This window comes from Zeugodacus cucurbitae, chromosome 4 (assembly GCF_028554725.1).
Source record: "Zeugodacus cucurbitae isolate PBARC_wt_2022May chromosome 4, idZeuCucr1.2, whole genome shotgun sequence".
In the NCBI taxonomy this organism is placed as follows: domain Eukaryota; kingdom Metazoa; phylum Arthropoda; class Insecta; order Diptera; family Tephritidae; genus Zeugodacus; species Zeugodacus cucurbitae.
In genome coordinates, this window is record NC_071669.1 from 26,622,720 (window position 1) to 26,637,941 (window position 15,222).

Below are 15,222 nucleotides of genomic sequence, written 5' to 3' on the forward strand. Positions count from 1 at the left end.
CAACTTCTTGTACGCATCGTTTCCAAGCAAAAAATATATATTTCATTAACTAATTTTTATCGTTATTCTCAATTTTCTAGCACATTTTAATTATATTATGCATATTTCTATATGTATTTGCAAATTACATACAAAATTAAATGATTAAATTCAAATTTTCAAATATATTGTAAACATTAATTTTAAAATGTGTGCAAATGCAACACTGTTACGAAGCAGCGAACTGTTACGAATAAGAACACAAAGCGTGTTGCCTGAACACAGCAGACTCGGCACGATTCTCCTCTCCTCGTCGCCCTCTCTCCTATAAAACTAAGAATTGCCGCGACAAAAATTGCCCGTGTGAAAGGGGTCTATATTTTGCACAATTGTATATGTATTTGCCAATTCTTCTCTTTTCGATATCTTTGGCCGCTGATCGCTTGTCAAAAACGTATATGTGAAAGCAACAGCATATTTATTCCAGTTGAATTAGTACAAGAGAATATGCGAAATCTTCAAAAAATTGTATGGCTATAAACTAAGGAGTAAAAAATGAAAAATTGAAAAAGAAAATTGGGCATTCCGCATACGTAATAGGGTATTTAGTGCGGTCTTGTTGCCTGAACATCTGGATATTGTGTTCGATTGGTTTCTATCCAACGCTTTTCCTATCGAACTGCTATTATAAAATTCAAATTTTCAATTACTTTATTTATTTTGTACTGCACTTGAAAATATGCGCAAATGCAACCATGTTAAGAATTTCAAAATGAGAAAGAATCCTGATTTAAGTCGTACCGAACTGCTACCAAGTGTTGCAGACACTTGGCGCGATTTTCCGTTCCCTGTAGCTCCTCTCCCAAGAATGATAGAAGACAAGATTGCGACAGACGTTTACAGTTAACTTTTTTGGGTTTTGAGTTCCTGTTGAGTGACAACTTTCACGACCACGAACACGCGAGCAAAACAAAATTGCACGGTGGTACAAAACAATAAAACCAAAACAAAGAGCTGAAGTCAAGGCTAGTGCTTAATTATTATTTAAAATTCTAAGAGAAAAATGTATTAACTTGAAAAAGAAGTCCGCAATGGCGGAATTAAACAACAATAGTACAAAAAAAGTCGTCTATAAAGAATTTTTTTCACTTTTCCAACCAACAAAGTTGGCAAAACAGCGAACTTTTTGTAACAAAACATATAATTTTAATTATGAATATGCATTATTATATTGGATCATTTTATAAATGAAGATTTTAAGAATTACGTTCATTGTGATATTTTATCTGCACATTATTCAATTTGGTTCAATATGTTTCACATTTCCGTTTTCCATTTGACAATTCTTCTGTTGCCTATTCCCATTCGTGGGTCGTGAACGCTTCAGCCTGTCGTAATCTTGTCTTATATCATTCTTGTTCCTCTCCCAGACGCCTTTCACACAGGCAATTCTTGTTGCGGCAATTCTTAGTTTTATAAGAGAGGGGCGACGAGGAGAGGAGAATCGCGCCGAGTCCGCTGTGTTCGGGCAACACGCTTTGTGTTCTTATTCGTAACAGTTCGCTGCTACGTAACAGTGTTGCATTTGCGCACATTTTAAAATTAATGTATACATTATATTTGAAAATTTGAATTTAATCATTTAATTTTGTATGTAATTTCCAAATACATATAGAAATATGCATAATATAATTAAAACTGTTAGAAAATGGAGAATAACGATAAAAATTAGTTAATGAAATATACTTTTTGTTTGGAAACGATGCGTACATGAAGTTGAGAAAATTATATGAAAGAGAATGAAAAAAAGACAAGAACAGAGTCGTTGAACAAGAATTGCAAAAGGGAATCGCCCGAGAATTAGCAACAGGAGTTGCCTGTGTGAAAGTGGTCCTGCAAATCAGTAGTTGCCCAGACAACAGTATTCGCGTTTGAACGCGGTCTTTCGAAGTATTGGACTATTTTCAAACCGTTTGACGAGGTTGTCATCTAGTTAAATATTCAAAACAATTTTGTTTTTCCTTTGCAGTTGTTGTATTTGAAATGTTGTTGCAGGCTGTGACAATGTTTGCTTCGGTCTTTGCATTTTAACTTTTATTTCGCATAAATAAGTATATAAAATGGATCACTCCTCGTCAATAGGTTAGATGCACCCGTTCTTACAATAGTATTCGGCTATGAACTTTTATTTTGGATTCAATTAAATATAAGCTAATCTGCAAAAGTGTTGGTTATTCAATGATATTTCAGGGATAATGTTCAAATGTATACAAATTTAACAAAATTGTATTTTTTTATTTAGAGCAGTTTACAATAAGGGCATCTTTTCTTGGTCTTTAGCATAGGCGCACTTAAAGTAATTTATTTTTGAAAGAAAAATAGCTAATTTTTAAATTTTAAGTGAGTGTTAATATTAGACGTATTTAGGTTAAATTGAAAATTGTAAATTGTACTGTTTCCTAATTTGCAATAAATTCATGCATACATATGTATGCGTTGAATGATGGATGAAGTCTATGTAGTTTAGCGAAATTTATCTCCATGTGTAATTTTGCTGCAATTAAAGGGATTCTATATATTCGTATTGATTTCCTTCTTAATCTTTGCATGCAAGCTAACGCAAACGTTTTTAATTGCGGTATGTCCGAAGAATATGGTGACCAACCCCTATAAAACGTGAAGCCATCCCGTACAATTACCCACTTACGATGGCGTCTTAAGCACATTTCTTCTTTGTGTAAATCATGAAAATAGTATTGAAAGCCATGGTGTGCCTATAAATTAAAACGTTTTTCATCAGTAAACATAATCATTTAATACTCCAAGAAATGTACCCTTCCGCAAATTGAAACAGTTGGCTTTCAGAGGTTGATTTTTCATATTTTTTAGACGCTTAAGAAGTTTTACTTTTCTGATTGTACGCGGGACGGTTGAAAGGCTTTCCTGACCTTAGAAGCCGACTAGGTAGAGTTGGAATTTTATGATCAGTACGATCGGGACTGTTTTTCGCCCTTTATTGTTTTTTTTTCATTTTCTTCTGGATCTTTTCATATATATCAACAGATATGGATCAATGCTTTATTTGTAACATGATGAGACCATCCAATTTTTGCTGTAACAAGGTACAAATGATGTAATAAGTACAAACAATATTTGCTTTGACTGTATTGTTCTTTATTTGCATTCTATTTTATGCCAGTTAGGTTAATCATTGCCGTTTAGTATTTGTAAATTAAACAGATCGATTTTTAGTTTTTAGCATACACACATCATTTAAGTTCAGATGCATGTTCAAAGTTTATAATTGCTTAAATTAAAAGAATTTTGAATCATGTGAATAAATCTGAACTTGTTTTAACTCATGTATAATTTTTACATCATGCCATATTTCTGACTTTAACAAGCCTTTGGTAACCTTATTATTTTATTTGTTCCAACAAAGACCCTTTGAAGAAATTTAAGTAGCCGGTCTTCTAATGGCATATTTAATGAACTGTTTCTTTATGTTTAAGGATGCTGCGTCACATGCACATTTGTTGATAATGTTTGATATTGTAATACCTGTCAATTTTCACGTTTGTGTGGTGGGACATACATTTGCCTTTCACTTCGAAAACGTTGCGATCCCCCTCCGCCTCGTTGATATGCTCCCTGTTGCATTTGTTGAGATGAATTAATTGGTGATATTGCATGGGACTGTTCTTGTGGAGATTGCTGATATGGGATGGAACAGTTGTAATTATTCACAGGACAATGATTGCCATCAGTTATAGGCAGGCAATCAGATTTTAGAACTTCCTCGTGATTTCCATATCCAAGGAAAAATACTACACATGTTTTCTCAGACACCGCAGTTACTTCAGCTTCATAATACTGAAATATAAAATAACATTATTAAAGTATAAAATATATGTTAAGGGAGGGGTCTGGGTTTCAGCGCAAAAAAAAAACACTTTTTTTGTGATTTTTTATATCAAATATCGATTAAGGAATTTTATTCAAACCTTCTATACATTATTGAGCATAGTTTTGACTATGTTCTGTAGATTTTTCATGCAAAAATATTAAACCATTAGCCCGTGACAGAGCTTCCCCAAGGACGTCTTGAAAAAAAAAAAAAAAAACAATTTGCGGTGTTCACTGTAACTCGGCCGGAAATTATCCGCAAATGAAAAACCATAAAAATTTTGTTAAATTTTAAACAAATCTTCACCCCAACGTTCTCTGATTATTATTTTTTTTATTTAAAAATTTTTGGCGGCCATCTAAAGTGTGAACCGTTATTTTCGACTAAAATTTCCGCAAATTTCAGGGGGGGAAACACCCTTAAAAAAAAAATTACTAAACGTAGGGGGGAGGTATTTTATGTGAAGAAAATTTGTACCAAGTTTGAAATGAATCGGTCGAGTAGTTTTCAAATGGCAGTGAACACGGACTTCAAAAAAGTAGTTTTGAGAAAAACTAGACTCTTAGAGTTAGAGCGTTAAAGACCCCCGAGACTAATTAAACAATAACTTCATGAATATTGCTTAGATCGGAAAATTTTGAGGACATATTATTGAAATGTTAAACAATAAGATAAAACAAAAAAATCGATTTTTTGAAAGTGAAAACCCAGACCCCTCCCTTAAGGCATGTAAATTAAAATGCAAACAGTCTTTTGATTTTATGGATATTAAGGAAATGCATTTAAAAAAATCTATTTTCACCAATAGTCCTACAAAATCCGATTGGCAGAGTGAACAAATATAGATTGTCAAATACATCGTCTAAGTTTTGGGTGAAGATTGGGAGTAACAAGACTAAAAGTGTCTTCACTATTCGTGGAAAGAGATACAGTGGAACTTCCATAACTCGATCTTCTATAAGTCGAAGATCTCCATAACTCGAACTTTTGAATTGACAAAAGCGTTTAAAAATCAAATTTCATACAAATTTCCTTCCATAACTCAAACTTCTATTACTCGAAGTTCTCCATAACTCGAACTATTAAATTGGCAATAGAAGTCAAATTTCATACAAATTTCCTTCTACAAACAAAACTTTTCGACCAGGGCATAATACAAAATTTAAAAGTGAACTATCAAGGAATAATTTTAAAGGAGTCCCTATATTTGTATGGAGCCTCGTTAAAAATTAAGAAAGAAAAGGATATTCCGAGGAAAAACCCGTGGGAGGAGTCTGAATAGAGATGATTATGGGCAGATGATCTGATACGGGAGTTTGTATATGTTAATCACTGTGCAGAAGCCAAATGAAATATAGAGGAATGCACTGCGACCTGTGTGCCCTCCCGATGTCTACATCACCTACATTAGCCCCAGCACTCTGATGAATTCCAGAATGGTGCTAGGAACGAGTCGATGAGCCCCTCAATTGGGATGGTAAGTCCCAAAATTCTGTTTCTGCTCATGCTCCTGTAAAGTGCTACATTCTAATAGTAGGTATAGAGGAGTTTCAGCCTCCCTGTCACAGAAGCGACATGTTTCTGATGAGACCAAGCCTGAAGTTTGTGTAGGTGTTTCCTGAGCTTACAGTGGCCCGTGTATAGTCCCACCAGTACTCTTAGTTTGCTTCCTAAACCTTTTAATTATTTGACAATATTAATCCATCTTTAAAAACTTACCCGTCCATCATCCCAGTATTTGGCAAAACATAAATCTCCAACTTTCCAGTGCCAGCCATCACCTTGAACCATTCCAAAGTGACTGGGGATGGGTACTGACACTGTCTGTGGAGTGGGAACCGAGTAGTCACTTGTAGGGGTGACATAAGTATTCATTTGAGACGGTGCTTGTAACTGGGTTGACAATGGTTGTTGTTGCTGTTGAGTACCTAAAGCGGATTTTGATGCACCTAACCCTTGGCTCTTTAACAAGGTCATAGCAAATTCATTTGTTTTCTTGTTTTGAAAACCAATTATTTTACTTGTGTCGTAAGAATAACCATTATTAGCTTGTGTAGAGCTTTGTAATTGGTTAGTTTGCTGACTTGATCCAAAATTTTGAGAAGCACTCGGTGATTGTTGCAAGTTAGACCGAAATTCAACAGTTGTGTTACTGCTCGTTTCGGGACTTCGACCGGGATCAGAAATTTTCAATTTAGAAGTATCTTCAATTAATTTATTCATTTGGCATGCATTACTAGCGTTTGAATTTTGCGTAGCCGTACTTTTAGTTGTACCACCATTTTTACCATCAGAATTATTGTTTTGGGGTTGATTGATATTTTCTCGTTTGTTGACAAAGCGGTTTCTTTGATCATTGTGTCCACCGATACGTTCTGTACCGCCATGGTTTCTCTGTTGTTGCTTTTCATTTCCACGCTTGTTTGCAGAATTACCCTTTCCACTCTCTAATGAATCTCCACCCGAAGAATTAATAATTTTTCCTCGTTCATATGATACTCGGTTATTACGACCTTGGTTTGCATTTTGGTTATTAACGGAGGGAAGGCCTCCGGAAGAACGAATAACCTCATTAGGACGATCGTTTGGAGGGTCTTTAAACGGGTTATAAATCGATGTACTTTTGACACGTTCATTAGAGTTTCGTCCTCCCTTGATATTAGTATTACCGCGTTCACTTCTTTGACGTACATTTACTGGTCCAACTGAACGGTTAGCCGCAAAACTACTGGACATAGTATTTTCAAACCTTGGACGAATAGCGTTAGAATTAGAATTGACAGCGCTGTCAAGGCTTGTTTTCTTTTCACTATTACTGGGTTTAGAGGTTTCCTTCCTAATTTTTTCAAATTTATTTGATCTTGACGAATCTTCCGAAATATTCGTAGAAGATGTCAAATTGGTCGCATGATTTATCAATCCAGCATCTACTGGTAACTTATCCGTTAAGAAATCAAAAAGAGATACATTTCCTGCTGGTTTCGCTACAACTTCTTCTTTTGCTGGAGGTCCGCCACGTTTTCCAGACCCCACTTCTCTTGTTGGTACTCCGCGATTACTTTTCGCTGTCATAAATGTACTAGATTGCGTATTTTTGAAATTGCCATTAACGTTCTCTTCTGCTCGTTTGATTTCTCCACGACGTTTTAAATTATAAAGGGCTCGCTCCAAATTATTATTAGTGGTGCGCAAAGCCTGTTTCGCATCTTCCTCACTAAAACCTTTTTCGAGTATCTTTTTGACATTATGATCCAGCATTTGTTGTCCGCCCCCGCCAAAGACCTAGAAATATTCAAAATAATTATTGTATAGAACAAGAATAAACAAACAAGACGTAATCAATAATGTATATAATTCTCATATACATTACAATGTCCATACTAAATACCTTTTTAGATCCTGTTTTACTAGCTTCTGCTATTGCTTCGTTTCGCATTGCATTGAACTCCTCGTTCTCTTTTGTTTCTTTCCCGTCTGATCCTACTGCTTGTAAACTTTTAAAATTACGATCATTTGTAAGTGAATTTTCAACTTTTTTCCCAAATGGTATCCATGGCGGTGGACCATTAACTCCGCTCATTCTGCGACCACTTTTGGCATATTTCAACATAGTACGGGCCAGTTCCCATTTTTCTGCCATTGCCTCAACTCGACCACCTAAAACCTGTAGCTCTGAAGAACGTAGAATCAAAAAACTTTGCATTAACTGAAGCCGCTCGGAACGGAAATAAATTTTTGTTCCTGGTGGCAAATTCATGCTCAACGCAGAAATATTTTCTAGTTCCAAGGCATGAATTGTTGTTTGCCCATCTGTCAATTCCAATTGTAAAAATCTTGGAGCGGTTTTGGATTCCTCATTAGATTTAGGCGCTGATATATTTCTTGTCTTTTGCAATTGGAGAACAATTCGGCCAGGAATGTTATCGTCTCTTTTACTAGGAAGAGCGCCTCCAGCAATTTCTCGAAAATCAATCTGTCTGACGCAAATGGAAGCTATATTCAATAAATCTTTTTTTATTTACAAACAATAAAGCCTTACATTCATTATGGTAGAAATAACTTTTCGTACATCATTGACTTCCGTACCATCCTCATTGGAGGCAGCAGCAATAACTTTTTTAATGCCTTCTTCCGTTATGTGCCTATAACTCATACATTTACAAAATGTCCAAAATTTAAATTTTTTTATATTTACCAGCCCTGCTCCAATAACTTTTTACCTAACTCCATTTTCTATAACTAAAATTGCAAAACTTTTAAGTTGTGGTAATTCTACAATAAAAAATACAACTGACAACGTCATGGTGTAATAATAAATTTCCCACCATATACAAGTGTTGAATAAAGGCAACAACCCATCATTACAGTGTTATATGTATATATTGGTCCTATTCCGAAAATAGTAGTTCAAACATATTTTTTATAAAAATATATGGGGCGGACAGTAAAAAATGCATGTTTATACATAATTTAATCATTTGGCACTCAACAAAACCCACTCATAATAACATAATGAACACAATTTGAACTGAAAATCAGTTATGTTATTTTGTGGAAACATTTTTTTTACTTTCTATAATGTTTTCTTGAGTAATTTGTTTGTTATATTTTTTTGTAAATATTTAGTATTTATTTCGTTCATCTAACTAATCTACATGTTATTGGATAATTGTGACAATTTTTCGGCTAAAAAATCAATACTTGTGATCAAAAGTTAGTTGGGTATAAATACGGTAGCATCAAAGAAATGAGGGAATTTGAAAGAAGTCGCCTTCCAAATGTCAATTTTTGTTTGAGCGGTTACAAATCAAACAAACCTTTTGTTATCAAGAAATGTCATGTTCAGTTAATATTTTCCACAAAATTTTATTTATAAGCAAAATGTGATTTATTGTTTACAAAACTAACGAATTGAAAACTTTGCTGATTAAACTTAACGTAAATTCATTAAAATACGGTGGAAAGTAGTGTGAGAAGCGCGAAGTACCAAATAAAAGTGAAATTAAGTGTGAAAAAAGTATAGTGCAAAGATGGAACAGGTCGATTCTGCTGAGTTGCATCTAGGCAGGATACGAGATGTAAAAGACCTGGGAGTTCTCAATGACGAAGCGCGTGATGTGGTGAAGGAAGAGGTGATTTTGGAGAGTTCTGGTCACCAGGTAATTATAGTAAACTGGTATTAGGGCTGGCGGCGTGGCGTTCTGAGCACAAGTTTGCGCGCAGCCCCTTCCCGCGCTCACTGCTTTTACACCCCTTTCCCTTGCGTACAACCTTCTGTCTTCAACAGCGCAATTGATGTGTACACAATTTTTTCTTTTTTTCTCGTTTGCTTCTGCATTTATTAATTTACTTTTTTGACAATTGGAAAAATTAAAAGCTGGATACTAAAGTACGAATGGTGACCTCTAATGAGAATAGTGGCGGTAGTGGAGGTGTGGTCTCGGTACCGGTGTCCCTGCCGATAGGATCTATGATCACAGGAGCATCGTTTAATGTGATCACACCGGACCAATTACCGCATTTTAAGCAAATGCTTTGCGTCGATAACGGTTATATATCGAGCAGTCCTGTTGTAGGCAGTATGGGGGGAGATTTGAAGACAATTGTCATCCAGCAAACAACAGGAGGCGGAGGAGGAGTGGGTATCAATCACGACGGTTCTGGCAGTAATAACAGTCATGATAGTACTGCAACCAGTGAACACCCTAATCAGGGTGCTGGTTCAGGCTGCGGGTCGGGGACAGGAGTCAATTGGGCTGAAACAACCCATATGGAGGTTTTTCCAATTCGTTGCAAGACAACCGGCGCTGATTTGTACCGCAGTAAATTGGGATCTGGCGGTCGTGGGCGTTGTGTGAAATACAAGGACAAATGGTATACGCCCAGTGAATTTGAAAACGTTTGTGGTCGTGGGTCGAGCAAAGATTGGAAAAGATCTATTAAGTACGGTGGAAAATCATTGCAGTCCTTAATAGATGATGGAATTTTGACACCACACGCTACAAATTGCAGCTGCACCGTTTGTTGCGATGATGAAGCTGGTGAGTATCCAATTAGTATTAAATTAAATTTTCGGTATAAGTTGAAGTTTAAGAAGTAAAAAAATAATGGATTTTTGTATATTCATAACTATTTTGAATTTTCTACATTATTTAGCATCTTTCACATTCAGCTTAACATTGGTTGTGTATATATTCATTTGTACTAATAATTTTGATATAGAATAGTTCCTAATCAGATTATAATAATAAATACACTTACATACGTATGTGTATACTCAAATTTTTTAGATTAATAATTATTAATATGTATGTACATGCAGCAATATAAAAATAAAACTCCATTTTGCAATTGTTTCAATAACTAAATTAAATTCTTGATTTTTAATTCTTTGAAAATATTAAATATAATAATTAATATTTTTATATTTTAGCAGCCGCTATAACTTTCTAACTAAATTACATTTTCAAAACGATGTTTCTAATTTAATAAGTATATTGGCGGTTCACGTGATTGTATTACATAGAGAAATAATCTACCCTTGTCTTAGAGAACTAATCTTAAATAGAATATTGTCAAAGTGTTCTGACGCTTCATCTGTTGATTCTCGAGTTATTGGTCTCAAATACCTTCTCTGATATTTGTTATGTTTAGTTAAATGCATCATAACTTTTACAAATGAGAAAGCGAGTGCGGGTCATTCAGCTTGTTACGCAACATAAATATTTTTAATACCGAAGAATAAAGTCTTATTTTTATTTAGCAAAACGTTCTCTAATTATTAGGCCAAGACTCTTCAGTCCAATTAGTTAGTTTCTACTTGAGCTTTACATAAATTTAATTTCAAAATAAAAAGTTATGTTTTTTAGTTATACAAAATAAAATATTTTTTCAAATCAATAATAGTTTTTGAGCTTACATTAAAGAGTGTACAATATAAATCTTTTGAAATTGCTAAGGTCTCTTATTACTAAGTAATCGCAACTTCTCTCCGGTGTTTGTCATGAATTATAAATAATAATAAATCATGTCAAAAATTTTAAATAATATTTCTCTGTGTGCTTCAATATATATGTTCAAATATACTAATATTAAATATATTTTTTTGCAGCATCTGGTCCCGTGCGTTTATTTACTCCTTACAAACGTCGGAAGCGAAATCAAACCGATCTTGATGTTGATGCGGTACCGAAGCGAAAACGTAATAATAACCCCAACAACAGTAATAATAACGTGGAACCCCCACAGACTGCAACTGTGGTTGATGAGAATATCTTCTTAACTTCTGAAGATAATATCACATCAAAGGACGAACCCTGGCCCACATTAAATGACAGCCTCGATACATCGACCGAATTGGTCGATCAAACTCAAATTAATCCTTATGATCGTGAGACATACGTTGTCAATATAAATGACACTAGTTCCATTGCATTGTTGGATAATAGTCAAGCAATGAAAACCCTGGAGAATGTCTATTGCACAATGGTGAAGGCCACAAATGATTTCAAACGTATTCTGACCGATTTAAAGAGTTCATACGATCGAAAGATCGAAATTCTTCAAAAGGAGCGTGATGCAGCAGTGGCCGCCATGCGAAACCTTGAAGATCCCAATATTTCTGGTTCTTTGCATGGAAACGAAATAATTTCTGCAAAAAAGGTAATTCTTTTTATTCCGTCCACACTAATGTACCACTTTTAATTTGTTTTAGTAATGCTCCTACCCGCTAAATCCAAAACCTAGATATTTGTAAACCGTGATTAAATTTGCTGTTATGACATATTTCGAAAATTAAAATGTTAAGGTTTAAAAAAGCAATCGTACATGCCAAGCAATAGAAATAAGAAGACTTACTAGTAAAAAAAAATAATATTCATTGCAAAATAAAACAAACAGGAGTGCTCTGTACAAATGTACATTCTTGTTTTCTCGAAAGTAGTCTCCAATATCGAACTATATGCCTTTGAATTTTGAAAACAGATTTATTAAAATTAACATTATTATAATTATTATTAATTATGGGATGTAACTTCTAAAAAATCAAAAATATGGATATAAATTACCTCCTCTCCTCCTATTATTGTGGTTATTCTATAGGAGGAGATCACATTGGATCTTGAACTTTAGACCAATGATCCTTTCTAATTTTAGCACTATTTTTCATTGAGAAAAAGCCTATAAAAGTCATACACCATACCACATTTCCAAAAATTGTAACAGTATTTTTTGAACTATACAATTTTAAATTTTTTTTATAAAGATTCAACTTTGATCCCTTACATCACCTATCATATAAATTGATCGAAAAATATTATACACCATTGAAATATGAAGAAAATATTTATATACTATAATGTATATACTTTTTTCCTTATGATTGTAAATGTATTGATAGTAAAATTGGTTGGAAAAGCATTTCCATGTTATCTCTGTAGGTAGCTATGTAGATTAACACTCTAACACTTCAACCAATACAAGCATTTTTTTGACACAAATAAAAACCTTGGTTCATTAACGAACGAGCTTTTACTTTTATAAATATTTATGTATCAATACGTTCGAAGTAGGGCTCTTAAAATTATGTGATTAATGTTATGCGATTAATGTTACAATGTTACGACTATTCGAATAGTTGTTCTACTGCGGTTTGAAATCCAAACAGCCTTAGATTTTTTTTGCTTTCTTTCTATATAACTTATATCAAAATAGACGTTTTATGAAAAATACTGATTTAATACATTCGCCCAGTTGAAATGGTTAAAAACTATTTTGTCATTACTTAATGGTTCCCGTGAAATCATTGTTATTTTTTATATTTTAAAGCAAGTTTTTTGTTAGTTTTAATTTTAACTTTTTCAATTAAAATAAGAAAATTAATGAACTTACACTATTCGAATAGTCGATGACTGACGACTATCCGAATAGTGCAAACCGTATATTATTATTCGAATAATTCCCTTTTCGGTTAATTCGGTTAGTCGAATACCAAGTCCTCTAGTTCGAAGGCCGAATGTGTCGAATTTAATAAATTTGGGAAAGTCTTGGGCATCCTACTTCCCATATTTTCCCATGGTTTAAAAATTCTTATTACATGTATGTATATATACATCGCAGGAAACAGAGAAGCTTTAGCTTATACTAAAATGAGAAAACATTTATTCAAGCCATTTTAGACTTCTATACGGCTCCACGAGATTACACAAAGTAAGATATTTGGAACTCTCTTTTCGAGTAGTAGTAAATATTTCGTAAGTGCGAAGACAAAATTAACTTTAGACCAATCCAAATTTTTTTCCATTTAAATGTATTATTTTATAAAATGTATTTAGATTGCTTAATCATTTAAAATAATCTCTTGTTGAAATAAAAACTAAACACAAACATTTTACCATTTAGTGTGCTAATTGCAACAGAGAAGCTTTAGCCGAGTGCTCGCTTTGTCGAAAGACTCCATATTGCTCTGAATTCTGTCAACGAAAAGATTGGAACGCTCACCAAGTGGAATGTACAAGGAATCCTGCTCAGACAACAACTCAACAAATTATGCTGCTGGTGGATGAGCAGTCCTAAGCGAATTGTACATAATAAAGTATACATATTTTAATTCTTTATACATTTGAAAATGATAAAAGAATTTAATAGCTGAAAACCGGATAATGCAAAAGCTAAATAAATACAAACAAAATAAGAAATTTATTTAAACCGCAACACGAAGTAAAGTGAAAGCCAATATCCAAAAAATGGGGAAAATACAACAAAAACAAAAAAGGAAAACAAAAAAATTGCATAATACATATTCGTCTATGTATACATTTTCATTAGTTTCTAAGCACATAGTTAAACTTTTAACATTTTATTATTTTATGGATAAAACTGCCGTTACAACATCTAATAAAGATTTCAAAATCAAATTCATAAACATAAGTGTAGTGAAAAAAACAAAAACAAAATAATAATAACGTGTTTTGTTCATGGCACTTGAAATCTTTAAATTTGGGTGTGTAATGGTTAAAATAATTAAATTGGAAATAAATACCCTAGACGCGATTTTGTATTATAAATTTTTGGGTATAAATACATATATAGAGGTAAGTAATAAGTAATATAATAAAATTACAAACTAAACTCGACTTACAAACTAAACTCTTAAATTAACTCGGAGAAGGCATATCGCATATTGACTCCTTTTCTTGTTAAAAACTGGCACATTATCCATTGCAACGGAGAAAGGTGAGAACGTAATTATTTAGTGATTTTTAAATTAATTATCAATAAGAAAACTATAATATTATCGCTTTGACATTCGATTAAAGAGAAGCTTTAAATGCATGCAACGGAAGTTTTTACTCAACATCTCATCGTTTATAACGGGGTAAATATTGCTTAAAAAATTATAAATTATTGGTAAAGATTTATACATAACAGTTATAAAACAGTTATTTGATATATCTATACTACTATTATAAGGAGAAAAGATTTGTATGTATGTTTGTAATACTCACATACTCAAAAACAACTGGCCGATTTAAAAAATTCGTTCACCATTGAAAAGTTACATTCACCCTGAGTAACATAGGCTATATTTATTGCTTGAAAATATTAGGGATCTTTATTAAAACTTCTTTATTAAGTTGGTATCCAAGGTGCAAAAAAGTGCCCTAGAAAGTCTTTCGTCGCATGCGCTGCGGAAACTATTAATCATTGAACAAAAGTGTATGTATTCTACAATATTAAATAGTAAAAAATATCGCGACAGCTATATAGTTATGTCACAATAAGTGTCTTTCATTAAAAAAAATATTTAAATACCACCGTTGGTTTGTGGGTAGCTTTAGACAATGAGCAGGACATAGGGTACTTTTTATTCCATCCCGTGACGTGAACGTAAATAAACTGTGTAAACAAGTAAGGAAAGGCTAAGTTCGGGTGCAACCGAACATTTTATACTTTCGCAAATTATTGACATATATTTGGCATAAAGTCCAATAGAATAATGAAAATCATTATAAATATTATATGAGGGCTGAGGTAATTCCTGAACCAATTTCACTTATTTTCACTACCAACGAACAATATATTCAATATATCTTAATTTTGCTAAGTTATCTCACATATTAACCGATAAATGCGGAATAAAGTCCACCGTATTTTTAAAAAACCTGCAATTAGAGAGCTAGGAGATATTATGTCCCGATTTTAATAATTTTTGGACCAGAGACACACTATTAGACGAAAAAATTTTCCTGTGAATTACATTAAATTATCTGAGAGATTTTAAGAGAAAATTACCTTTGGGCGATGAGTTCATCATGTGCGATATCCGGGGTCTTGAA

At 33.4% G+C, this 15,222-nt stretch overlaps 2 protein-coding genes and 1 long non-coding RNA gene across 3 annotated transcripts; 2 read left to right on the top strand and 1 right to left on the bottom strand.

Moving 5' to 3' along the window:
* The first annotated feature begins 1,303 nt into the window (after positions 1-1,303).
* LOC128921802 (uncharacterized) lies at positions 1,304-3,584 on the top strand. Its single transcript, XR_008471107.1, has 2 exons — positions 1,304-1,929; positions 2,009-3,584. It is a non-coding gene; the product is annotated as an uncharacterized LOC128921802 (long non-coding RNA).
* On the bottom strand, positions 3,132-8,236 carry LOC105217038 (tudor domain-containing protein 3). Its single transcript, XM_011191846.3, has 5 exons — positions 8,082-8,236; positions 7,926-8,028; positions 7,275-7,859; positions 5,606-7,168; positions 3,132-3,852 (listed from the first exon to the last, which is right to left on the bottom strand). The coding sequence occupies exons 1-5, from the start codon at positions 8,114-8,116 to the stop codon at positions 3,544-3,546; spliced, it is 2,595 nt and encodes an 864-aa protein (XP_011190148.1). The 5' UTR covers positions 8,117-8,236; the 3' UTR covers positions 3,132-3,543.
* A 447-nt stretch (positions 8,237-8,683) lies between these two features.
* LOC105217039 (deformed epidermal autoregulatory factor 1) lies at positions 8,684-13,936 on the top strand. The gene is made up of 4 exons (XM_011191847.3): positions 8,684-9,045; positions 9,264-9,927; positions 10,998-11,548; positions 13,286-13,936. Exons 1-4 carry the CDS (start codon positions 8,917-8,919, stop codon positions 13,457-13,459), a joined length of 1,518 nt encoding a protein of 505 aa, XP_011190149.1. The 5' UTR covers positions 8,684-8,916; the 3' UTR covers positions 13,460-13,936.
* Positions 13,937-15,222: the final 1,286 nt, after the last annotated feature.

Excerpts from the sequence above, each read along its gene's own strand:
- LOC105217039 (XM_011191847.3), top strand. The coding sequence starts at position 8,917 with ATGGAACAGGTCGATTCTGCTGAGTTGCATCTAGGCAGGATACGAGAT. Across the intron at positions 9,046-9,263 it reads TGGAGAGTTCTGGTCACCAG|CTGGATACTAAAGTACGAAT; the intron begins GTAATTATAGTA and ends AAAAATTAAAAG. Across the intron at positions 9,928-10,997 it reads TTGTTGCGATGATGAAGCTG|CATCTGGTCCCGTGCGTTTA; the intron begins GTGAGTATCCAA and ends ATTTTTTTGCAG.
- LOC105217038 (XM_011191846.3), bottom strand. The coding sequence starts at position 8,116 with ATGGAGTTAGGTAAAAAGTTATTGGAGCAGGGCTG. Across the intron at positions 7,169-7,274 it reads GTAAAACAGGATCTAAAAAG|GTCTTTGGCGGGGGCGGACA; the intron begins GTATTTAGTATG and ends GAATATTTCTAG. Across the intron at positions 3,853-5,605 it reads AATACTGGGATGATGGACGG|TATTATGAAGCTGAAGTAAC; the intron begins GTAAGTTTTTAA and ends TTTATATTTCAG.